General features: G+C 32.3%; 1 protein-coding gene across 2 annotated transcripts in view; it reads left to right on the forward strand.

The window, feature by feature from the left end:
- LOC136026504 (adenylate cyclase type 5-like) overlaps nucleotides 1-27672 on the forward strand; it is a 300964-nt gene that overhangs the window by 269330 nt on the left and 3962 nt on the right. For both annotated transcript variants that reach the window (XM_065703133.1, XM_065703134.1), the window contains 2 exons: nucleotides 2407-2538; nucleotides 22255-22379. In XM_065703133.1, the coding sequence (XP_065559205.1) occupies nucleotides 2407-2538; nucleotides 22255-22379 (257 nt within the window). The remainder of the gene's footprint in view (nucleotides 1-2406; nucleotides 2539-22254; nucleotides 22380-27672) is intronic.

Below are 27672 nucleotides of genomic sequence, written 5' to 3' on the forward strand. Positions count from 1 at the left end.
GAAGTGTGAAATTTTAAAAAAATTTCTTTTGGTTGTTCGAACATTATGAAATATTAAGAGCAGTGTGATGACAGCCATCTTCTCTCCCCCCCCCCTCTTTTACACCACCAATCCTTAAAATTCTAAATAAAAAAGGGGCTATTTTACTGTTAATAAGAACAAGTCAGAGTGAAACTCAGTGACTAATTGTCAACAGCAAATAATCTTGTCAATCAAAGCTTTTGGATGTTTTCATAAAATAGACCCACGAGTTTGTGTCCTCGTAAACTGTAAGTTTTTGCACCGTAAACCGTAATAAACCTTAAGGTTTTTGTCCCGAAAAATTTGAATAATCGCAGACTTCAATGAAAATTCTCGGGGAGAATCAGTTCTTAGACATAGACAAAATTAAATCTCCTGGATCAACATATATGGCTGCTTCCGGTAAGAACTTCTTACTGTTTTAATATTAGCTTTCCTGTTCCAATAACCCTCTTATGACCCCCCGAACAATCAAAAGTCTATTCGTAACTGAAGTGTGCAATTTTATAAGATTTTTCTTTTGGTTGTTCGAACAATATGAATACTAAGAACAGTGAGACGTTTTCATAAAATAGACCACATAATTTTGGTCCGCAAGTTTTTGCACCGTAAACCGTAAAAAACCGTAAGGTTTTTGTCCTTGAACATCCAAACATTATTGATCTGTTGATTCCCAAAGAAAAATACACTTTCAAAAAACCTAAGCCTCTTCAGCTGTTTAGGGCCATATGTTTTAGCTGATTTTTCGTTGATTTTTATTCTAATTTTTTTCTTAAATTTGGCACCCCTTCCACGAAAAATTGTCCTGATGCTGAATGTGTTTTTCAGCAAAAATTAAGCGCCTGCTTTTATCTAATTGAAAAAATATATATGCCTATGGTTAGGTTAGGTTAGGCTATGTAGAATTCGTAAGTCTCAAGTTGATTTAGCTCTTTAATATGACCCAAGCACCTGTAAATATAACAACATAAGCACATAACAAAAGCAACACTAAACTAATAAACAAGCGTGCTCGACAGGATGCTACAGGCTAGTTTCCAGTGAACGAATTTGAATTGTTGTCAATTCATTTTAGACTTTATATTTATCTAATAGTAAAATTTTGTAGAACATCTTGTCTGATGTATAGTCACTCAGACTAGTCATTCAGTCATTCAGACTAGTCACCAGTCATTCAGACTAGTCATTCAGACTAGTGCCCATTGAGGCTTGTCAAGTTTGTTATTCAATAAGGGAGTAGAAAACATCATTAAGTATTTACTATAATAAACTTGAGTGTTTTTATAAGAATTTTGATACTATAATTCGTCGATTAGTTCATGTTATTTCCAAAATATTTTGATTTATGTAATTGGGACGTTTATTAAAATAATTAAATTATGGCGGAAAATTATTTGATTTAGGAATACTAAGTGACCAGTAATTCAAAGTAATTGTTGGACTGTTGTGATCCGAAATGTAACGTGTTATAGAATGCAAATTTCACAGCAGAATCACAAAAATAAACCTGACCACTGGATAATGAAAGTTGACGTTCGAAGGTGACACCCATCTTCTCCCCCCACCCCTTTTACATCACCAATCCTTAAGATTCCAAATAAAAGGGGCTATTTTACTATTATTAAGAACAAGTCAGAGTGAAACGGAGTGACTAATTGTACAAAAAAAAAATCTTGTCAATCAAAGCTTTTTGTTGTTTTATTGGCATAAAATATGAGACAGAAGAACTAATGAGGTTGTTTTAAATTTTGATATTTTAATTCACTTATACCTTAAAATTTTACAATTACTTTCAAAATTAAAGGAAGCAAATCTCTCTTACTCTGAATAGAACTGTTCGTCCTTGTCTGGTTTTTCTACGAATTGCAGCTATATCATTTTTGTATGCTGAAAGCTTCGTTTTTCAACAATTTTTCTAGGTTTAAATCATGTCTTACTGTTTTGATGCTTTTGTTTCTAAAATTTAATCTTTAGTTATTAGGTTAGCAGTTCAATTGTCAAAGTGGCTGTCGACCACATTTGGAGATACGACAAAAATCATTATACAATAGAAAACATAGGGACAATTTACGGAGAATCTTTCTGACACAGCTTTGCCTTCTTACTGGCTCAAATTCTCAAACAAGAGAAGCAATCATTCGTAATTTAACTTTTCATCCTTTCTACTGACTTATAATTTTAAATAGAAACATCAGAAAAACTAATTACGTTTTACAAAATGCAGAGCCTTAGAGAATAATTAGTTAGTAATTTAAGATTTTTTTTAATACCTTTGGAATTATTACTATGGGACGGGATAATCAGGCAGCTACATCAGAAGTAACTTAAAATTCCTTGTCAGAAAGTATTCTTTCCTTATTAATACTGAAATGTTTTTCTTTCCAGGATTGACCAAATCTTCTAGTGATATGCGGAATTTCCGCCATGTAGCAGCAATGGCTGACTTTGCCCTCCGCCTAAGAGAGCAGCTCGTGTATGTCAATGAACACTCCTTCAACAATTTCAAAATACGAATTGGTAAGAGATTGAACCTCATAGAAGCTTCTAACTTTAACTGCCTTATAATTATATTCAAACATTTATAGAAACACCAGTGTAGCTATGTTCCCCTGACTTGAACGTGAAAAAATTCTTAAATGTATGTCTTGAAAAAAAAACTATGAAAGCAGTATATTGAAAAAAGATTTATAGGCAGATAGGTAAAACGGTAAGTTTTACGTATTGTAAAATTTACATACCCCATTTTACACTTTTCCTCCAAAAAAATTTACACGATAAATTGGATTTTATACTGATTCATGTTATCTTTTTTCCTTTTCCATTTTCAAAAACATAAGCAATTATATATATATATACACACATATATATATATATATATATATATATATATATATATATATATATATATATATATATATATATATATATATATATATATATATATATATATATATATATATACTAGCTGTTGGGGTGGCGCGAAGCGCCACCCCAACACCTAGTTGGTGGGGCGCTTCGCGCCCCCCCCAAGCCCCCCCGCGCGCGTAAGTCGTTACGCGCCATTGTAGTTGTGTCCCTGTGTCCCACCTGTGAATAGAGATAGATACAAATATATGTTTTTAAATACGTAAAACATGCGAATATACAACATTCTTCGCTGTCCCATTGTCTGTGCATATAAATAGATTGTCAGGTTTACTGACTCTTGAACATGCAACATATAATTGTCCATGGGAAAAACAATTCGTATTCAGATCTATGCCTCATTATTCTAATGATGTGTCCCTGTGTCCCGGTCATCATTTGTGTCCCGGTGTCCCAATTTGTAATTTCTCTTTGAGTGTCCCGGTCGTCATTTATATTCCCTGTGTCCCGGTCATCATTTGTGTCCCGGTGTCCCGGTCTGTAATTTCTATTCGAACATTCCCTGTGTCCCGGTTGTCATTTATATATCCCGCCTGTGCCCCCGGCGTCCCCGTTGTAGTTGTGTCCCTGTGTCCCGGTCGTCATTTATATTCCCTGTGTCCCGGTCGTGATTTGTGTCCGGGTGTCCCAGTCTGTAATTTCTCTTTGAGGTTCCCGGTCGTCACTTATATTCCCTCTGTCTCGGTCGTCATTTGTGTCCCGGTCTGTAGTTTCTCTTTGAGTGTTTTTTCTTTTTAGTTTTTTACCTTTTTTCTTTTTTCAGTTTTCTTTTTCTTCTTTATTTTTCAGCGTCACTATGAAGTACATATCGACGAACCTTTGTTTTTTTAACTTAAATCTGGTAGGTATTGATGACCTTATCCAAGTCAAAATCCCAAACCCAATCATCATCGTCATCATTTTCAGTTTTGATATGTTTTGACTCTCGCTGTCCAGGTGGATTTTCATCTAACTGCGCGGTTTTGCGTTCTTTAGCCGCAAGCCTGTTTTCTTGCTGTTCTTGGGATTCCCCGGCACGCTTTCTTTTCTTACTTTCTCTATCAGCTGCAAGCCTGTTTTCTTGCTATTCTTGTGATTCCTCGGAACACTTTCTTATCTTACTTTCTCTATCAGCAGCAAGTTTTTTTGCATAAACTCTTTGAGCAGCTTCCTCGGCTGTTGCCATTGTAGGTTCTTCAGTCATTTTACAATTAAACATTTTTCCGTGAACAAATGTCTTAAATACCGTTAATGACGTCACCGTCAAAGCAAAAATGACGACAACTAATTTCATGACGTCAGCCGACACAGAAACATGACGTCACCTGATCCACAGACAGACAGACAACTTATTTTTATATATATAGATACTAGCTGTTGGGGTGGTGCTTCGCGCCACCCCAACACCTAGTTGGTGGGGGCGCTTCGCGCCCCCCCCCCCCAAGCCCCCCCGCGTGCGCAAGTCGTTACGCGCCATATTAGTTACGTGCCATTGTAGTTGCGTCCCTGTGTCCCACCTGTGAATATAGATAGATATATATATATATATATTTTTAACTACGTAAAACTTGCGAATGTACAACATTCTTGGCTGTCCCATTGTCTGTGCATATAAATAGATTGTCAGGTTTACCGACTCTTGAACATGCAACATATAATTGTCCATGGGAAAAACAATCTGAGTTCAGATCTATACCTCATTATTATTATGATTGCCCTTGAGCTTTGTTAATGGTGATTGCTAATCGAACATTCCCTGTGTCCCTGTCGTCATTTATATATCCCCCTGTGCCCCCCGGCGTCCCTGTTGTTGTTGTTTCCCTGTGTCCCGGTCGTCATTTGTGTCCCGGTGTCCCAGTTTGTAATTTCTCTTTGAGTGTCGCGGTCGTAATTTATATTCCTTGTGTCGCGGTGTCCCGGTCGTCATTTTTGTCTCGGTCGTCATTTGTGTTCCGGTGTCCCGGTCTGTAATTTCTCTTTGAGTGTCCTGGTTGTCATTTATATTCCCTGTGTCCCGGTCGTCATTTGTGTCCCGGTCTGTATATACATTCGTTTTTGAATTGGTCTTTTTTTAGGTTTTAGTTTTTTACCTTTTTTTTAGTTTTTTTTCTTTTTTTTTAGTTTTGTTTTTCTCCTTTATTTTTCATTTTTTTTCCGTTTTCATTCTCTTTTCTTTTTTAGTTTTTTTTAGCTTTTTAGCTTTTGTAGTTTTTTATTAGTTTTTAGTTTTTTTTTCTTTTTAGTTTTTTTGTAGTTTTTACCTATTTTTTAGTTTTTAATTTTTTTTACTTATGTCCTGGTCATCATTTATACTCCCTGTGTCCCGGTCGTCATTTGTGTCCCGGTGCTTTGTTGATGGTGATTGCTAATCGAACATTCCTTGTGTCCCGGTCGTCATTTATATTCCCTTTGTGCCGGTGTCCCGGTCATCATTTGTGTCCCGATGTCCCGGTCTGTAATTTCGTCAGTCGAAAACATGACGTCAGCCGACACAGAAACATGACGTCACCTGATCCACAGACAGACAGACAGACAACTTATTTTTATATATCTATCTATATATATAAAAATAAGTTGTCTGTGGATCTGTGGATCGTGGATCAGGTGACGTCATGTTTCTGTGTCGGCTGACGTCATGTTTTCGACTGACGAAATTACGAAATTACATTGGGACACAAATGACGACCAGGACACCGGCACATAGGGAATATAAATGACGACCGGGACACTCAAAGAGAAAGCGACCGGGACACAAGGAATGTTCAATTAGCAATCACCATCAACAAAACACCGTCAACAAACCATCACAAATGACGACCGGGACAGGGAGTATAAATGACGACCAGGACATAAGTAAAAAAAAACTAAAAAAAAAGGTAAAAACTACAAAAAAACTAAAAAGAAAAAAACAAACTAAAAACTAATAAAAAAACTAAAAAAGCTAAAAAACTAAAAAAACTAAAAAATAAAAAAAACTAAAAAAAGGAAACAAAAAGAAAAATAAAGGAGAAAAACAAAACTAAAAAAATAAAAATAAAAAAAAAACTAAAAAGAAAAAAGAAAAAAAAAACTAAAAAAACTAAAAAAATGTAAAAACCAAAAAAAAACTAAAAAGAAAAAAAGGGAAAAAATACAAAAATTTATTTCATCATTTACCATTTCAAAAACGAATGTATATACAGACTGGGACACCGGAATACAAATGACGACCGGGACACAGGGAATATAAATGACGACCGGGACACAGGGACAAAACTACAACGGGGACGCCGGGGGGCACAGGGGGATACATAAATGACGATGGGGACACAGAGAATGTTCGATTAGCAATCACCATCAACAAAGCTCAAGGGCAATCATTAGAATCATGATGTATAACTAAAAAAAACTAAAAAAAAGGCAGAAAACTAAAACCTAAAAAAAAGACTAATTCAAAAACGAATGTATATACAGACTGGGACACCGGGACACGAATGACGACCGGGACACCGGGACACAAGGAATATCAATGACGCCCGGGACCCTCAAAGAGAATTCACAGACTGGGACACCGGGACATAAATGACGACCGGAACACATGGAATATAAATGACGACCGGGACACTGGGGGGCACACGGGGATATATAAATGACGACGGCGACACAGGGAATCGTCGATTAGCAATCATCATCAACAAAGCTTAAGGGCAATCATTAGAATCATGAGGTATAGATCTGAATACGGATTGTTTTCCCATGGACCATTATATGTTGCATGTTCAAGAGTCGGTAAACCTGACAATCTATTTATATGCACAGACAATGGGACAGCAAAGAATGTTGTATATTCGCAAGTTTTACGTAGTTAAAAACATATATATATATATATATATATATATATATATATATATATATATATATATATATATATATATATATATATATATATATATATATATATATATATATATATATATATATATATATATATATATATCTATATACACAGGTGGGACATAGGGACACAACTACAATGGCGCGTAACTAATATGGCGCGTAACGACTTACGCGCGCGGGGGGGCTTGGGGGGGGCGCGAAGCGCCCCCACCAACTAGGTGTTGGGATGGCGCGAAGCGCCACCCCAACAGCTAGTATAGATATATATATATATCTATATATATAAAAATAAGTTGTCTGTGGATCTGTGGATCGTGGATCAGGTGACGTCATGTTTCTGTGTCGGCTGACGTCATGAAATTAGTTGTCGTCATTTTTGTTATGACGATGCTTAGTATATTGTAAAACACATTAATTTGGTTAATAATATACCATTTAAAACACCAAAATGAACATGCTGGAGTAGTCACTCGGTGAGAGAGGGTGTCAGAACGGAGAATGAAGGTCACAGGTTCAAATCCTGGTTAGGCTAAAAAAGGTAAAAAACTAAAAACTAAAAAAAAAACTGAAAAAACTAAAAAAAGGCAAAAACTACAAAAAAAAAAAAAAACTAATAAAAAAATAAAACAGCCGAAAAACTAAAAAAACTAAAGAAAATAAAAAAAGGAAAAAAACTTAAAAAACTAAAAACTAAAAAAAAACTAAAAAAAAGGAAAAAACTGAAAAATAGAAGAGAAAAAGAAAACTAATAAAATTAAAATAAACATAAAAAAAAAATAAAAAAGATAAAAACTAAAAATAAAGTAAAAAGAAAAAACGAAAAAAAAATAAAAAAGCTAAAAAAAAGGTAAAAACCAATAAAAAACTAAAAAGAAAAAAGGTGAAAAACTAAAAAAAAATTTAATCTAAAAAACTAAAAAAAACTAAAAAGGTAAAAACTAAAAGAACTAAAAAAGAAAAAAAAAACTAAAAAAAGGAAAAAAACTGAAAAATAAAGGAGAAAAAGAAAACTAAAAAAATATAAATAAAAGTAAAAAACTAAAAAGATAAAAACTTCAAAAAAAACTAAAAAGAAAAAGAAAGAAACTAAAAAACCTAAAAAAAGGTCAAAACCAATAAAAAAAAACTAAAAGGAAAAAAAGGGAAAAAATTAAAAATTTATTTCATCATATACCAATTCAAAAACGAATGTATACCAGGATGACGACCGGGACACAGGGAATATAAATGACACAACTACAACGGGGACGCCGGGGGCACAGGGGGATATAAATGACGACCGGGACAACCGGGACACAAGGAATATAAATGACGCCCGGGACGCTCAAAGAGAAATCACAGACTGGGACACCGGGACACAAATGACGACCGGGACACAGGGAATATAAATGACGACCGGGACACAGGGACATAACTACAAAGGGGACGCCGGGGTGCACAGGGGGATATATAAATGACGATGGCGACTCAGGGAATGGTCGATTAGCAATCACCATCAACAAAGCTCAAGGGCAATCATTAGAATCATGAGGTATAGATCTGAATACGGATTGTTTTCCCATGGACCATTATATGTTGCATGTTCAAGAGTCGGTAAACCTGACAATCTATTTATATGCACAGACAATGGGACAGCAAAGAATGTTGTATATTCGCAAGTTTTACGTAGTTAAAAACATATATATATATATATCTATATATATAAAAATAAGTTATCTGTCTGTCTGTGGATGTGTGGATCAGGTGACGTCACCTGAAAAAACTGGATCAGGTGACGTCAAAACTGAAAAAACTAAAAAAAGGCAAAAACTACAAAAAAAACTAAAAACTAATAAAAAAAATAAAAAAGCTAAAAGACTAAAAAAACTAAAAAAAGGCAAAAACTACAAAAAAAACTAAAAACTAATAAAAAAGCTAAAAAACTAAAAAAACTAAAAAAAGGCAAAAACTACAAAAAAAACTAAAAACTAATAAAAAAAATAAAAAAGCTAAAAAACTAAAAAAACTAAAAAAAACTAAAAAAAGGTAAAAAACTAAAAAAACTAAAAAAAAGGAAAAAAAAGGAAAAATAAGCTAAAATAAAGGTAAAAACCAATAAAAAACTAAAAAAAAAACTGAAAAAACTAAAAAAAGGCAAAAACTACAAAAAAAAAACTAAAAACTAATAAAAAAAGTAAAAAAGCTAAAAAACTAAAAAAACTAAAAAAACTAAAAAAAGGTAAAAAACTAAAAAAAATAAAAAATAAAAAAAAACTAAAAAAAAGGAAAAAACTGAAAAATAAGCTAAAATAAAGGTAAAAACCAATAAAAAACTAAAAAGAAAAAAAGGAAAAAACTAAAAAAAATTTTCATCTAAAAAACTAAAAAAAACTAAAAAAGGTAAAAACTAAAAGAACTAAAAAAGAAAAAAATAAATGACGAAACTCAAAGAGAAAGCGACCAGGACAAAAGGAATGTTCGATTAGCAATCAACAAAGCACCGGGACACAGGGAGTATAAATGACGACCAGGACATAAGTAAAAAAAAAAAACTATCTATATATATAAAAATAAGTTGTCTGTGGATCTGTGGATCGTGGATCAGGTGACATCACCTGAAAAAACTGGATCAGGTGACGTCAAAACTGAAAAAACTAAAAAAAGGCAAAAACTACAAAAAAAACTAAAAACTAATAAAAAAAATAAAAAAGCTAAAAAACTAAAAAAACTAAAAAAAGGCAAAAACTACAAAAAAAACTAAAAACTAATAAAAAAGCTAAAAAACTAAAAAAACTAAAAAAAAGGCAAAAACTACAAAAAAAACTAAAAACTAATAAAAAAAATAAAAAAGCTAAAAAACTAAAAAAAACTAAAAAAACTAAAAAAAGGTAAAAAACTAAAAAAACTAAAAAAAACTAAAAAAAAGGAAAAAACTGAAAAATAAGCTAAAATAAAGGTAAAAACCAATAAAAAACTAAAAAAAAACTGAAAAAACTAAAAAAAGGCAAAAACTACAAAAAAACTAAAAACTAATAAAAAAAGTAAAAAAGCTAAAAAACTAAAAAAACTTAAAAAACTAAAAAAACTAAAAAAAGGTAAAAAACTAAAAAAAATAAAAAATAAAAAAAAACTAAAAAAAAGGAAAAAACTGAAAAATAAGCTAACATAAAGGTAAAAACCAATAAAAAACTAAAAAGAAAAAAAGGAAAAAACTAAAAAAAAATTTCATCTAAAAAACTAAAAAAGGTAAAAACTAAAAGAACTAAAAAAGAAAAAAATAAATGACGACACTCAAAGAGAAAGCGACCAGGACAAAAGGAATGTTCGATTAGCAATCAACAAAGCACCGGGACACAGGGAGTATAAATGACGACCAGGACATAAGTAAAAAAAAAAATTAACAAAACTAAAAAGAAGGTAAAAACTACAAAAAAACTAAAAAGAAAAAAAAACTAAAAACTAATAAAAAAACTAAAAAATCTAAAAATCTAAATAAACTAAAAAAGAAAAAAAAAGGAAAAAAATAAAGGAGAAAAACAAAACTAAAAAACGAATGTATATACAGACCGGTACACCGGGATACAAATGACGACCGGGACACAGGGAATATAAATGACGACCGGGACACAGGGACACAACTACAACGGGGACACCGGGGGAAACAGGGGGATATAAATGACGACCGGGACAAAAAAACTAAAAAGAAAAAAAAACTAAAAACTAATAAAAAAACTAAAAAATCTAAAAATCTAAATAAGCTAAAAAAGAAAAAAAAAGGAAAAAAATAAAGGAGAAAAACAAAACTAAAAAACGAATGTATATACAGACCGGGACACCGGGATACAAATGACGACCGGGACACAGGGAATATAAATGACGACCGGGACACAGGGACACAACTACAACGGGGACACCGGGGGAAACAGGGGGATGTAAATGACGACCGGGACACCGGGACAGGGAATGGTCGATTAGCAATCACCATCAACAAAGCTCAAGGGCAATCATTAGAATCATGAGGTATAGATCTGAATACAGATTGTTTTCCCATGGACCATTATATGTTGCATGTTCAAGAGTCGGTAAACCTGACAATATATTTATATGCAAAGACAATGGGACAGCAAAGAATGTTGTATATTCGCAAGTTTTACGTAGTTAAAACCATATATATATATATATATATATATATATATATATATATATATATATATATATATATATATATATATATATATATATATATATATATATCTATCTATATTCACAGGTGGGACATAGGGACACAACTACAATGGCGCGTAACTATTATGGCGCGTAACGACTTACGCGCGCGGGGGGGCTTGGGGGGGGGGGGGCGAAGCGCCCCCACCAACTAGGTGTTGGGGTGGCGCGAAGCGCCACCCCAACAGCTAGTCTATATATATAAAAATAAGTTGTCTGTCTGTCTGTGGATGGATCAGGTGACGTCACCTGAAAAAACTGGATCAGGTGACGTCAAAACTGAAAAAACTAAAAAAAGGCAAAAACTACAAAAAAACTAAAAACTAATAAAAAAAATAAAAAAGCTAAAAAACTAAAAAAACTAAAAAAACTAAAAAAAGGCAAAAACTACAAAAAAAAACTAAAAACTAATAAAAAAGCTAAAAAACTAAAAAAACTAAAAAAAAGGCAAAAACTACAAAAAAAACTAAAAACTAATAAAAAAAATAAAAAAGCTAAAAAACTAAAAAAAACTTAAAAAACTAAAAAAAGGTAAAAAACTAAAAAAACTAACTACAAAAAAAACTAAAAACTAATAAAAAAAATAAAAAAGCTAAAAAACTAAAAAAACTAAAAAAAGGCAAAAACTACAAAAAAAACTAAAAACTAATAAAAAAGCTAAAAAACTAAAACAACTAAAAAATCATCTAAAAAACTAAAAAAAACTAAAAAAGGTAAAAACTAAAAGAACTAAAAAAGAAAAAAATAAATGACGACACTCAAAGAGAAAGCGACCAGGACAAAAGGAATGTTCAATTAGCAATCAACAAAGCACCGGGACACAGGGAGTATAAATGACGACCAGGACATAAGTAAAAAAAAAACTAACAAAACTAAAAAGAAGGTAAAAACTACAAAAAAACTAAAAAGAAAAAAAAACTAAAAACTAATAAAAAAACTAAAAAATCTAAAAATCTAAATAAACTAAAAAAGAAAAAAAAAGGAAAAAAATAAAGGAGAAAAACAAAACTAAAAAACGAATGTATATACAGACCGGGACACCGGGATACAAATGACGACCGGGACACAGGGAATATAAATGACGACCGGGACACAGGGACACAACTACAACGGGGACACCGGGGGAAACAGGGGGATATAAATGACGACCGGGACACCGGGACAGGGAATGGTCGATTAGCAATCACCATCAACAAAGCTCAAGGGCAATCATTAGAATCATGAGGTATAGATCTGAATACAGATTGTTTTCCCATGGACCATTATATGTTGCATGTTCAAGAGTTGGTAAACCTGACAATCTATTTGGATCAGGTGACGTCACCTGAAAAAACTGGATCAGGTGACGTCAAAACTGAAAAAACTAAAAAAAGGCAAAAACTACAAAAAAAACTAAAAACTAATAAAAAAAATAAAAAAGCTAAAAAACTAAAAAAAACTAAAAAAAGGCAAAAACTACAAAAAAAACTAAAAACTAATAAAAAAGCTAAAAAACTAAAAGAACTAAAAAAAGGCAAAAACTACAAAAAAAACTAAAAACTAATAAAAAAAATAAAAAAGCTAAAAAACTAAAAAAACTAAAAAAACTAAAAAAAGGTAAAAAACTAAAAAAACTAACTACAAAAAAAACTAAAAACTAATAAAAAAAATAAAAAAGCTAAAAAACTAAAAAAACTAAAAAAAGGCAAAAACTACAAAAAAAACTAAAAACTAATAAAAAAGCTAAAAAACTAAAAAAACTAAAAAAAGGCAAAAACTACAAAAAAAACTAAAAACTAATAAAAAAAATAAAAAAGCTAAAAAACTAAAAAAACTAAAAAAACTAAAAAAAGGTAAAAAACTAAAAAAACTAAAAACTAAAAAAAACTAAAAAAAAGGAAAAAACTGAAAAATAAGCTAAAATAAAGGTAAAAACCAATAAAAAACTAAAAAAAAAACTGAAAAAACTAAAAAAAGGCAAAAACTACAAAAAAAACTAAAAACTAATAAAAAAAGTAAAAAAGCTAAAAAACTAAAAAAACTAAAAAAACTAAAAAAAGGTTAAAAACTAAAAAAAATAAAAAATAAAAAAAAAATAAAAAAAAGGAAAAAACTGAAAAATAAGCTAAAATAAAGGTAAAAACCAATAAAAAACTAAAAAGAAAAAAAGGAAAAAACTAAAAAAAAATTTCATCTAAAAAACTAAAAAAAACTAAAAAAGGTAAAAACTAAAAGAACTAAAAAAGAAAAAAATAAATGACGACACTCAAAGAGAAAGCGACCAGGACAAAAGGAATGTTCGATTAGCAATCAACAAAGCACCGGGACACAGGGAGTATAAATGACGACCAGGACATAAGTAAAAAAAAAACTAACAAAACTAAAAAGAAGGTAAAAACTACAAAAAAACTAAAAAGAAAAAAAAACTAAAAACTAATAAAAAAACTAAAAATCTAAATAAACTAAAAAAGAAAAAAAAAGGAAAAAAATAAAGGAGAAAAACAAAACTAAAAAACGAATGTATATACAGACCGGGACACCGGGATACAAATGACGACCGGGACACAGGGAATATAAATGACGACCGGGACACAGGGACACAACTACAACGGGGACACCGGGGGAAACAGGGGGATATAAATGACGACCGGGACACCGGGACAGGGAATGGTCGATTAGCAATCACCATCAACAAAGCTCAAGGGCAATCATTAGAATCATGAGGTATAGATCTGAATACAGATTGTTTTCCCATGGACCATTATATGTTGCATGTTCAAGAGTCGGTAAACCTGACAATCTATTTATATGCAAAGACAATGGGACAGCAAAGAATGTTGTATATTCGCAAGTTTTACGTAGTTAAAACCATATATATATATATATATATATATATATATATATATATATATATATATATATCTATATTCACAGGTGGGACATAGGGACACAACTACAATGGCGCGTAACTATTATGGCGCGTAACGACTTACGCGCGCGGGGGGGCTTGGGGGGGGCGCGAAGCGCCCCCACCAACTAGGTGTTGGGGTGGCGCGAAGCGCCACCCCAACAGCTAGTATATATATATATATATATATATATATATATATATATATATATATATATATATATATATATATATATATATATATATATATCTATATTCACAGGTGGGACATAGGGACACAACTACAATGGCGCGTAACTAATATGGCGCGTAACGACTTACGCGCGCGGGGGGGCTTGGGGGGGGCGCGAAGCGCCCCCACCAACTAGGTGTTGGGGTGGCGCGAAGCGCCACCCCAACAGCTAGTATATATATATATATATATATATATATATATATATATATATATATATATATATATATATATATATATATATATATATATATATATATATATATATATATATATATATATATATATATATATATATATATATATATATATATATATATATATATATATATATATATAAAGTTTATATATTATATGAACAGTCTATATAGTATCTATGCATAATATCTAGACTAACTTTGTATGTCTCTATCTCTCCACTGGAGCTGTTATACTGACCAAAGCTCATTGAAGTTAGCTAAAAGGTGTTCGCGACTATAATCGACATATTTAGGCAAACACACAAACACTGTTTTCATATTCATGATATAAAGCAAAGAAACAAGACAGAACAACAACACAAGCATTAAAAATTGTAACAAAAAAAATTCGGAGGACATGCTTTATTTATATTTTGTTTTTAATCAATTATAAACAAAAAACTTAACATACTAGATATCCTGAAAATACCATGTATTTATGGTGTAAGTTTTTTGGTCGAATAAATTGATTGATTGACTGATGATATGGAGGAGGGATAAAACAATTCCGTTAAACAAAACGATTGATGCTAACCAAAGAAGGGGTTTAAAAAACAAAACATAGCTAGTGTAGTTGCTATCAATAAATTAACGCTCAATACTCAGTTATTTTCTTATCCCACCTTAATCATAACAAAAACATAATATTAATGATTTAATCTCATTTTTCATGAACTATACATCTTATTAATTCAATCATACAATACAAAATACTCAATTTTTCAATAGAGCATTAAATACACTTAGTTCAAAATTACTTTGAATATCTCCATTTAACTAATTCCATAGCTTATTCCCTCTCATTAGCGCAGAAAACCCTGAACGAGACCAATATATTACCAAACTATTACCTAAATTTTATTATTACCATTATTAGTACCACAAAATACTACCAACATATTAGCGTAAATTTTATTCTTCGAGTTTATCCAATGGCAATGAGCATCATTAACACTCATGAGCCAAATTAGAAAAAAAACATGCCTTTGGTGCAATTATACACGAAAACACCAGAGTAAAAACTACGGACATCAGCTTAGAAGGGCTTATATTAGTAGGTGTTCTAGTTATGAGATTTTTAAAAACTTGGACCAGGTTAAAAATTAAGGAAGAATATCCCTAGGCGTATTAAAGAAAAGTATAAAATATAGGATTGGCTCAAAATAAAATATACAGATTACGAACTTCAGAAAAAAATGTTTAAATTTTTAAATTATACCGATATCTGTAACTAAAATATTTTAAAATTTATCTTTGAGACCATTAAAAGATAAGGATTCGTCCATTTTAATAGCAACATATCGAACCCTGGATATTCTCTTCATTTAAGGGCCCCCAACTTCAACTGAAGGTATCCAGGGATAAGGAATATTACAATAACGTCCAAAGTATAAGAAATTCAGACTTAAATTCATAGCAACATTGTGGCATCTTGTCATAATGGATACCGTCATAATATACCGTCATGGATACCGTCATAATATACCGTCATGGATATCGTCATAATAGCAATAGACAAGTAACCAGCAATTCAGTCGTTTTTCCACAGCCAATTAAAGCTATGTCATCGGCAAACATCAGAAGAGGAACATTTACTTCTTTTTCTGTAAAATATTAAATCTTACTCACAACTGGCCGCAGAGAAGAAAATATATCATTGGCGTAAATAAATATAATAAAGGGCCTACAATAGATCCTTTTGGTACTCCTCATCTCGTAAGCAATTGTTGAAATATCAATCGAGATGTTTTTATTCTTTATAGCCAACCATAAAGAAAACCAATAATCAAATTGAGTAACCTTTTCTTAACTCAATATTTCCGCTATTTTTAGACAAGTATTGAAGGATCAGGAGTAAAAATAATAATATCTTTCGAGTATCTGTTGAGCTTCAGACTGAAAACATCTTTCTGTCAATTGTGATAGATAATAATATATGATTGTCTCTGGGAAAATGTGTGCTTCCGTTGTGTATGTGTACAAGAAATCTTTTCATCCTATTCATCTGATGGATGCCTGTTTTATTCCAGCAGTCCAATTTAAAAAAAAAAAATTATTTATATACATATACAATTTTCATATCATTACACACATATTTTTAAATGTTATTGCACACATATTACATTACACTTATTAAACATTTTTTACATATATTATTACGCATATTTATTGCACACATTATTATTACACTCATTTATTACACATATCAAACATGTACATTTACACATATTACACATATTTTATCATATTATTACCCACATATTAGACATACTATTACAATTTTCAATATTACAAAAGCAATAAAAATAGGCATAAAAATAAGCACATACATATAAATGAAAACTTTCTATTTTCGAGCCTTGAAACCTTTTAAAATAGAATTTCCTAATGCCAATATATGGCCTATCTACGAGACCTTGATTTAAGGATCCCCAGTAGTAGCTAATAGTTTCCACCACGCAAGGCCATATCCAGGGGGGCTGAAGGGCTTGACCCCCCCCCCCCGAAATGTCTGAAATGCTTAAAAAAATGAATATGAACAGATTTTTGAAGCGTTTTTAAGTTTTCTTGTCTAAACCCTCCGAAAAAATCTTATTGTTTTCTTTTTTTGTCCTTTTGTTCCTTTTAGTGATTAAATAAAAAAAAAGTTTTAAACTGAAAGTAAGGAGCGATATTAAAACCTAAAACGAACAGAAATTTCCTCATATATGAAAGGGGCGGTTCCCTCTTTAACGTTTGACTATTTCTTTCAACTCTACTTTTTAACACAGTAAAAAACTTTAGCGTAAAGAGTGGGGCGTTGAGAAGGAAGAAGCCCATCTCATATACGAAGTAATTTCTGTTTGTTTTAAGTTTTAATATCGCTACTTACTTTCAGTTTAAAAAACTTGATGTTGTTTTTTTATTTCGGAACGTTTTTGAATTAATGCATGTTTTGATTTTGGCTCTCCGCATATGAATAATGAAAAAATAAATAAACGAACAGAAATGAAGACAAACAATGAAAAAAATACCTGGTGGAAAAATAAACACCTTTGAAATCTACGACCGACCGGAATTTTTGCGTCACTCCATCAGTGAAGAAAATGCTAGTTTGCTAAGGAGGGAAAATGAAAATTTTCACGAAATATATTCCCTACAAATGGTAGTACCCAAGCTACGTCAAACTTTTCTGACTCTCCTTCTAAAGAACCCACTGAAATCTGACTCTAGTGCTGTCAAAGGCAACGACTCTTGTTGCCTTATTTTAGACACCACTGAACAAGCCCATAGTACTGGAATTACGGTCAAGTCCAAGTTAAGACAAACCATGAACTCTGTAATACAAATTATTACGAAATTCATTAGTAAGGATTCAAAACATTTTTGAGCTAAAAGTGTGTCGTCAGGCAGAAATTTTAAAATAATCCCAAAAATTTTCATTTTCGGGATTGGAAACTACAACGTCGGTCTTTTCCATTAAGTCCGAGATAATAAAATATACTCCTAAAAGAATTAAAAAACAAGATTAGCCTGAATTATTTTACATGATCTTCCTGATCTCTGCGAAGCTAACGGGTATTTTAAGCATACTAAACAATCAATGCAGGTATAATAGAAAAGAGTGAAAGGTTAAATTTAGTTACTGGTTTAAAAAAAAAGGCACCCTCACAGAGTAGTATTGGGAATTAGTCCAACGGGTCCAGAATTTTAAATCAACTTGGCATTAAAACTTGTTTTTTCATGACATGCTTCAAGAATATATCAACTTGATTCAATGTACAAATACTGTATTTATGGATATACAACATCCAAATGTTGCTTGATCCTGATGTATGGGAATCCATATATATTAGAATTGTCCCAAGCCGTTCATCTTGTGTATCTTGCTACAAAAAGAATATTAAGCATGAGCCCCTAGCTTCTTTTCAAATGTCCAAATATCCTGTCGCCCTTCAAATAAAAGAGAAGCTATTTACAAATATACTCTGCTCTTAAGTTATAGATAACAATCATGTTTCTAGCTATTTCAAATTCCTGAAAATTAGCCTCCACCAATCTCTTGTGGTATCTTCTCTGTAACAGGAATCTCTAGTCGATTTAGATCTGGGCATTGTTTTACTTTTATAGATTACTTTCTAAAAGTTGTTAGTAACAGCTGTTACTGATCTGTAACAGCTGTTATTCATCTAACCTAAAACTTTGAAAGCCAAGTCAAACTTGGCTTTCTCTACGTTTGACGAACAGAAGAAATTCTATAGAGAAGCAGTACTAAGAAGAAAGCAGCACGGATGTGACTTGCATTACGAACAATCAGCAAATGAATATGTTAACATCTCAGTCTATTTCAAAATCCTGAGTCTAACAAAAGGTTCAATTTATTCCCCTTTCTCAAACTCCTTTGGCTAATCAGCTGTCTATTTTAGACCGCTTAAAATCTTACCCAGACTGTGTCGTCGGCAATGTCTTCAATATAAAGAGCCCACTTCGTATTTTCAATGTTCCTAATTATTCAAAAGGTAAAGAACTGGAGGACTTCATCTCAAGTAGCTCTTTAATAGTACTAAATGAGTTCGATTAACCCACTTATGATGGACCATATCCCAGTCCTGATTTTACTCTAAGAAGTAGAAAATGAATATTCCACTGTAGCCCTAATCTGTTAACAGATTCTTTTTTCCCACAAGTTGAAAGGCGTATCTTTGCGAGTTGGGGCAAAGTTTCTTCCAACTTTTTTTTCTGTGTTATTGATTAGTACTTCTTAGGTATCTGGAAAATTTACATGCCCTTACCTATCAGGTCATAAGTATATTATACTTAAGTTGTCGTTTAATTCTAGTGAATATGGCCCTTAAGAAGATTATAGGTTCAATTTTAGTAGAATTAATTGGAGTGTTTCTGTTGGATGGTGTTGCTGATATTTATGCTATGCCCCTGTCATCTCAGCCAGACAAAGATCAAGCTATAAAATTTATGACAAGTTTGATCCTTAAAGCTACGTCTGAACTTATCCCTGATTATTCTGATAATTCCAAAAGATGGTTTTAGGGGATGGACTCAGTGGCTAAATGTTCATGAAAGAGAATACTGCCACATTCAACGATCGTGTAGACAGTATCCGTAGAATGACACTGTAAAAAATGTGAAATTACTCAATAAAAAAAATATACAAATCTACAATCGTAAAAGCCAAATCAGAGTAATGGAGAAAATTTTTATCAACCAAAGGCAGCTCTGAGACTTCGCACACAATAAATAATATAATGCAAGTCCAGCAATAGTGTTGAAGGCTGGCCCAGGTTAAGAGAGAAGAGGAAACATACACCGTACTATCTCAGTAAGTAAAGTACAAGAAGAACTTTTCCCCATATGGTTTCTCCGCAACAATAAAGCCTGTGATAGTGATTTTCATCATAATCTTAGACATGAAGTTTCAAGCACATTAAATAATAGTGAAAACAGTGTAAAAAAAGCTTTTCTAAACGAATTACTGGAAACTATAAAGAATACAAGCTCAATGAAAGTACATGACCCGGTCAGGATCCTAAATTTAGTCTTTAAACAAAATTTTTTGTTAAAACAAATAATTAGTAATCGTTTTTTTTTGTTGAAAATTGTTAATGCTTGTCCGAAGTCTTATTATTTCGACAAGAAATGGAAAGTTTCAAATTTCCTCAACATTAGTAAAAAAAAATAAAAAAAAAAAAAAATCAAAGATGCTTCTGGCTTTTTTTTTTCCTATAGACCTATCAGTCTGTGGTCTAATGTTGGAAAACTTTCTGAACAATTTATTTTGAAAAAAAAATTAGTTCCTCACGTTACACTAATAATTCGATATCTGATTCACAAATTGGCTTTGTAAAGAATAAATCAACAATAGACGCATTTTATGATATTTAATCAATTGTGAAAAAAAAATCAAAAGTTAAAATTGTTCACGCGAAAAGTAAAATTGTTTAATATTAAAGGTGCGTTTGATAAGGCTTGGCATACTGGTATCATAACAGAGCCAATAGATAAAAATTGCCCTGTTGGTACCCTGAACCTAATTTATAGTTGCTTACATGATAGATTTTTCTGCTTGGAAAATGTCACTTCCCTCAAATTAGAGAATCCATGCCCCTAAGGTGGCATATTGTCTCCATTCCTTTGGCCTATAAATATAAAAGACTTACTTGGGTTAGATATTGACACTGATTGAAAAGTTCAAGCCTACGCAGACGATATAAGAGTTGTTACAACGGCTCAAAGGTTCAAAGTATGGAAGGAGTGGCCACAAATGTCTTCACCTTTAATACGAATAAAATCAAATCTATGTTATTTAACGCCAGGCATCCCCTCCTATTAAGCTATGCTTAAGTGTTAATATGATTAAAATTCAAGATAAACGTGAAATACTTGGGTGTTATGTTAGATAGGAAGTTGCTTTGGTCTCTTCATATTACTTCCTGATTGGATTCCACTAAACAATATTCCAGCTGCCTCCTTAGTATTGCCAGATCACCTTGAGGTCTGGTACCTTTAGCCCTGAGCTTGCTGTATAAAAGTATTACTGAAAGTACTATTCTGTATGCTGCTCTTATATGGATTAGAGTAATTTGGAAAACGCATATAAAGAATCCTGTTCCTTGTGTTCCTTGTGTCATCATGAATAACGTCAAATCACCGATTTTGTTTTATTTGTTTTTTAAGTTGGGTTTCATGGTGTCACCATCTGATGATATACGCCTAGTCCTGGCAATAGTCGTTTTTCAAATTCTTAAATATTTATTTTCTCTTATCTACATCAAATTTCAGCTTAAAGACTTTTTGTCTGATTTTAAATTACAAATCTTGTACAGCTGCTTCAAATAAAGTATTAGCCATCATTTCTGGGGTACTTCAAATTGACTATAGGGCTATTGATGTGTTCTTATTACGTTATTTTTAACAAAAATCGTCCTAATGTATGGCTAAATTTCTCACCCCCTTTAATTCTATTATCTCGCTATCCTGCTGATCATAGTACCTTTACTCAATAATTGACTGCTCAATTTCTATAATAGTACAAAAGAATACCAATCCCTTTCTTGCTGTTGTCATGCTGTTTTGACCAATGCAATATATTATGCATAGTTTATAATAGGTTTGAGAATTCCGCCAACAGCTAGACGATAAGCTTCTTCCAGTAAGGATGACTTTTTGTCTCTTAAGAATTTCAACCCGTCTACTTAATCAACCCAATTTGTAACTGGTCACAGCCATCTAGAGCATTTACTACACAGAGTTTGGAAGCTCTGTGCTGTTGTAACGGTGTCAAAAATCATTATCACCTTCTCTTTGAATGTATTAATTATTTTTTTCCTGCTCGGTTTTGATACAATTTTTAACTGAACAGTTAATCATTTTTCCTTTTCTGTTGTATTTACTTAGTGTTTATGAACTTACTCGGTCTTCAGTACTTCGACTTGTCATTGATGTGGTCCAAATTTATCAATATTCGTGGTTGATTTCTAAAGTTATTATTTTTTTTATCAACATTATTTCTATTATCAATTTTAAATCAATTATCAATAGAGTTATATATTTCAGTAGAGTTATATTACTATTATCAATAGTTATTAATAAAATTTATTATTTCTATTATAAATATTCATGGTTGATTTCTAAAGTTTTTAACTCGTAAGGTATTATTAATAAAATTGCCAATATTACGCAATTTACGCAAATTTGCCTGTCTTAAAATAAAGCATAAAAAAATTGATTTCAAATTAAATTTCTATTCTTTTTATTTTGGTACGTACTTTGGGGGGATAGATTTGTGAAGTAACTCACACTATAAAATCAAAAATGTTAGAAGTGAAATAGGTAAGATTGAATTTTTAAAAGCTCAAACTATTTTTTAAGTCTAACCATTTGATTACTTTTATTAGGAATAAACATTGGACCAGTGGTAGCTGGCGTAATTGGTGCAAGAAAACCTCAATATGATATATGGGGTAATGCAGTCAACGTTGCCAGTCGAATGGATTCCACAGGAGAGTTGGATAAAATTCAAGTAATTAATATATTTTATACTTTTTTTCTATCGATACCAAAAACATCTAAAGAAAACATTAAACAGTTTTAAAAACTAATCTCGTTTTTGCGCCAATAACATCCCTTTGAAACTTCGGGACCTGAATAGCATTTCTGTTCTTATTTTCTTTGTCCTCTTTCTCCTCTTTTCTCCTCTTTTCCTTTTTCCTCCTCTTTCTTCTCTTTTCTCCTTTCTCCTCTTTCTCCTCTTTTCCTCTTTCTCCTCTTTTCCTTTCTCTCAAGAGCTCTTTCTCCTCTTTTCCTTTTTAAGGAGTAAAATGTTTCTTATATATTCCTCTTTGTTTTCTTTTTTCCATTTGTTTGTTTATGCACTTAGTTGATTTCTTATGGGTCATAAGGAACTAAATAAAATGGAGTATCCTAATAATGAAGTATTTTGTGATGCGTCAGACAATGTCTCAGGAAGAAAAGTTATAAATGCAGCTGGGAATATTAGTGGAAATTTTAATAGGGAAAAGGGGGAGCTTTCATAAGAAATGTTTGATTTATAGATCATGTTAAAATGCACGTAAGATCATGTGTAAAAATGGAAGAAAATTTGAGAAAGTATTATAATATGAACTAAGGATGTATCTAAAATGAAGGGCTGGGAAAAAATTGCTTAAGAAAAATCACTTAAAAATCGCTTAGGATAAGGTTGATCTAACAACTTTCCAGTTCTAAAATAATCATTTTAAGTGCCTCAGTTATCAGATCCATTCAGATAGCGTTGAATTAAGCCGTTAGAAGAGTTTTAGCAACGGTTCTATTTTTTCAAAGTATACCAAATAAATACATTAAAGTTATTATTGCCATGTATGGGAATAACATTACTGTAGCTAAGAATTTGAAAATTTCTTACTGAATCAGGAGTTAAACAGGGTTATATTCTAGCCAGGGTTGCCAACTTGCACAATTTACGTGTGAATTGTACTATTTTACCTCAAAGGGGACGCAGAAAAGTGAAAAATCACTCTTTTTAGATATCAGTTTTCGTTCGCTTTAAACACCAGTAGTGAACAAATTCACCATAAGTGTATTTAACTTAAGGCGCAGATTGCCAATTTGCACAATTCTTGTGTGAAGTGCACTCTTTTTTAACTTAGAGGGGATGGTGAAGAGTGGATGGTGAAGACTTAAACTCTTATGAGCAAAAATAACTTCTTTTTGGCCTGGATTTGCTCTCTTTTTAGACTTTGGCAGTTGGCATATAAATGGAGTTCTACCTCCATTTATATGAATAATTTTGATCAGTAAGAAACACGGCAAAGACTATTAAACTGTCAACAGTAAATTAAATGGTAATGATAAACAAAATGTCAAATGATAAAGTAAAATTCTCTAAGACTTAGGTTATACTGATAATTTGAGGGGCTTAAATGAAAATCAAACGGTTCGTGTTAACGAACTGTAGTAAGGAGCGACCAGGCCCGATAGCAACCGAAACTCTAAAAAACAGAATTTTGATACCAATATGCACATAAAAAAAATCAGAACTTTTCGCTGATTTTAAGCATATAAGTTTCATTAAGTTTAGTCTTGCCCATCAAAAGTTACGATCCTGCGAAAATTAGCCCCATTTTCAAAAAGGGAAAAACACCCCCTAAAAGTCATAGAATTTTAATTAAAATTACCCCAAAGGATTCAGTGTATCAGAGAATCCTATTGTAGAGGTTTCAAGCTCCTATCTGCAAAAATGTGGAATTTTGTATTTTTTGCCAGAAGAAAGATCACGGATGCGTGTTTATTTGTTTAATTTATTTTTTTTTTTTGTTCATTTTTTCCCAATGGTGATTGTATCGACCCAGAGGTCCTAGAATATCGCAAGACGACTCATTCGAGCGGAAATTCAAGGTCTATTACACTTTTTAAGTGACCAGAAAAATTGGAGGGCAAATGGGCCCCCTCTCACGCTCATTTTTCCCAAAGTCACCCGATCAAAATCTGAAATATAAGCTTGTAAACAATAAAAAACTTTTTACGCTAAAGTTTTTAATGTTTAAAAAGTAGAGTTGTGACAAAGGGTCGAAATTTAGCGTATAGAGCGGGGCGTTGAGGATGGGACAGCCCCCTTCATATGCAGAATAATTTCTATTCGTTTTAAGTTTTAGTGTCGCTCCTGATCTTCAGTTAAAAAACTTCTTTTTTTCATTTAATTATCAAAGAAGGTGGGTGCAGTGAAGGTGTTAAAAATAGAACACCCGCAGTGTTCCTTCACGTATGAAAGAAGTTTGAAATATTTGGAAGATAATTCTCCGAATCAAAATAAAAATATTTGAAGCTATAGTGAAGGCAAAGTGAAGGCTATATTGAAGCTAAAGTGAAGCTGTAGTGAAGGCAAAGTGAAGGCTATATTGAAGCTAAAGTGAAGCTGTAGTGAAGGCAGTGGTTTAGCAAAGTTCTGAAATATGAGTACTCTAAAGAGCAGAGGATAATTCTGACTCTTGATAAGGCTATAGTGAGAGAAAGTTTGAAATTATTATGCGGTTAAGTCTAAGCATTCAAGTCTTCGACCTATTTTAGTTGGTGACGGCAACTAGCTTAAGATGGATTGAATTTGCTCCTCTGTTAAAGTAAAGCGAATAGTTAAAATACCAACTATTGGGGGAACATCCACCTTGATGTCATTCTAACTAATTTGAAGAATTTTTACATTCCACCATCAGCTTTGTTCCCATTGAGAAGCCTGGTTTTGACAGTGTTCGTCCTATTTTAGTCACTCCGATATTCTCCGAACAAAAGGGTTTCTTGCACATTAGCTAAATGAAAAAGTCATTCCTCTTACCAGCCTTAGGCAACTTTGGAGTCACAATTCCACTTCTATTTTCCATTACCTTGTTTTTCTATTGATTCCATTGGGAAAATTTTTGAAAAGCCCGGTTATTTTCTAAGTTTAGTTTCCATTGGTCTTTAAAAATATTTGACCTTCTTAACAACAATATATATTAGTTAAAATACATGTAACTGAATTAAAAAAATAAAATTTATAGAGTGTTAATTCCTACGTGGTAAATTGGTTACCTCCTTCCTATTAGATAGATCATAAAGAGTTAACAATCTGAATCAACGGTCCACAGCTCACCCTTTCCAAAATGGAATACCCCAAGATACAGTCCTGGATCCCCTGTTTTTTCAGTTATGATCAACAGCCTAGCTAAGGAGATTCCTGCCAGATGGAAAATTTCTCGATGTACTGACGGTTGTAAGAACTCACTATAGAAATTTAATAATCGGCCCAATGAGCATCCTTAATGACGTTGCATGTTGTGCCTCGAAAATATGAGTGTAATCCCTTTATGAGTGTAATCCCTTTTAAATTGATGACAATTTTAATATGTTTCCCTAAATCCTAACCCTATTTTCTTCATACTATCCCAACTCACTAAAAATTTTGTGTACTATTTTTAATTATTCGGCTTCTAAATTTCTTCTAATTTAAAGTGGGGTATTCGTGTTAAAGATGTCATCCACAGAGCTAATACGTCTATATCCCTCCTTAAGCTCCCCAAAAAATTTAGCGTCCGCCTGCAGCTCGACTATCATTATCCAGTTTGGCACCCTGACAACTTTCAAAATAAATCAGAAAAAAATTGAATTCATCCAAAAAAGATTTCTGCTAATAAATTTTTAAGAAGGTAGGGTTCCATACCCTCTTCATCAATAAAAAGCTAAGTTGTAAATCCTTGCGGAGAGGAGAGTTACGTTGTTCCTTCGTTTTTCAAAAAATATAAAACAAAATGCCATAACAAACCCTCACAAGGAACAAAAATCTCCCCAATAGACACTCCCCGCCCGGGTCTCATCAATATTGGGTTGTTCCTAAACCTGTTCTTACCTTATTCCCTGTTCCTTACTTTACCTGAAAATATAAAAAAAAAACTTTGTCACCTTCATCACAGAAAAATTAAATAAAAAATTCTGCTAGTTTTGGTCTTTCTTATTTTTGCACTGGAGCAGCCCAAGTTTTATGTTGTTTTCACAGGATATTGTTATCCCTCTTCTTTTTTAAAATGTTGGTTAATTTTTTAAGCATTTTCTTATAATCTATTGCATTCTTCACTTGGTTTGTTTCCCCTCTACTTTTTGAACGTTTGGTTGTGATTTTTAAATATTTACTAATAGTCTATTTTTGTACTGGTGCGGACCAAGTTGTGCGTTTTTTTCACTTGGTTTGCTTTCCCTCTTATTTTAATGTTCGTTTATTTATTTTTTAATAACTCTACTTTTTAAAACAGTAAGAAACTTTAGCGTAAAGAGCGGGGGTTGAGGAGGAAAAACCCCTTTCATATACGGAGTAATTTCTGTTCGTTTTAAGTTTTAATGTTGCTCCTTACTTTCATTTAAATAAAAAAAAAATTTTTTCCTATTTAATTTCTGGCCGTTTTCGAATTAATGCATGTTTTGATCTTGGCTCTCCGCACATAAATAATTAAAACAAAATTTGCATATTAATTAATTACAATTATCGGGTGACTTTGAGAAAAAAGTAGTGAAGGAGGAGGCTTAGTTTCCCTCTAATAGATGATTACTTAAAAAGGCAAGTAGAACTTACAACTTTTTTACAAACGTTTTCATAGGTAAAAATTATGCGTAACTTACGAATTAACTTAATAATGATAGTAGTAATAAGCTTACCTAAGCTATGGATGTCAGATGATTGATTTTTCTGACGATGATCTCGAAAAGATCTATGCATTGTATCAGATTAACGACGCTTCTTGACTACTAAGGTCTCTGCGTCAGCCCTGCGGTGCATTACTGCAGCATGATTCGATCTCTGGGTCCCTGTCATCATCAGGTTAAATTCAAATTTCTTGCCAGAAAGTAAAATCACTAAATAAACAAAACTAAAAACAATGAACAACACTAATGGTGAGCTGAACCTGGAATTATTGTTGTGCCATGGCCCGAAATTTGGTAGAGGCATTGATGGCTGCTGTCCTAGTGGATCTTAAAGAGGTTGGGCCGGTACGAGATGGGAGGAGTTTTTTGTGAGTTTTCAGTTTATGGGTGATGGGTTCCCAAATTTCGCTAATATGAAACTCGACATTGTCTTTATTGATGGCTGGTTTATTTTTAGAAATTTCCAGAGCTTCTCTGATTTTCTGCTTTAAGAGTTGTGGGACAATAGCATTAGGTTGGGCCTGGTCAAATTTAATGGAGTGGGAAGGGTTTTCAAAGATATGATGGGTCAATGCAGAAAAATTATCTTCCTCCTTTAGCTTTGTCTTTTTAAGACAGGAATCAATAGAATCAGCATGTTCTTTTAATCG

This window comes from Artemia franciscana, chromosome 4 (assembly GCF_032884065.1).
Source record: "Artemia franciscana chromosome 4, ASM3288406v1, whole genome shotgun sequence".
Lineage (NCBI taxonomy): Eukaryota > Metazoa > Arthropoda > Branchiopoda > Anostraca > Artemiidae > Artemia > Artemia franciscana.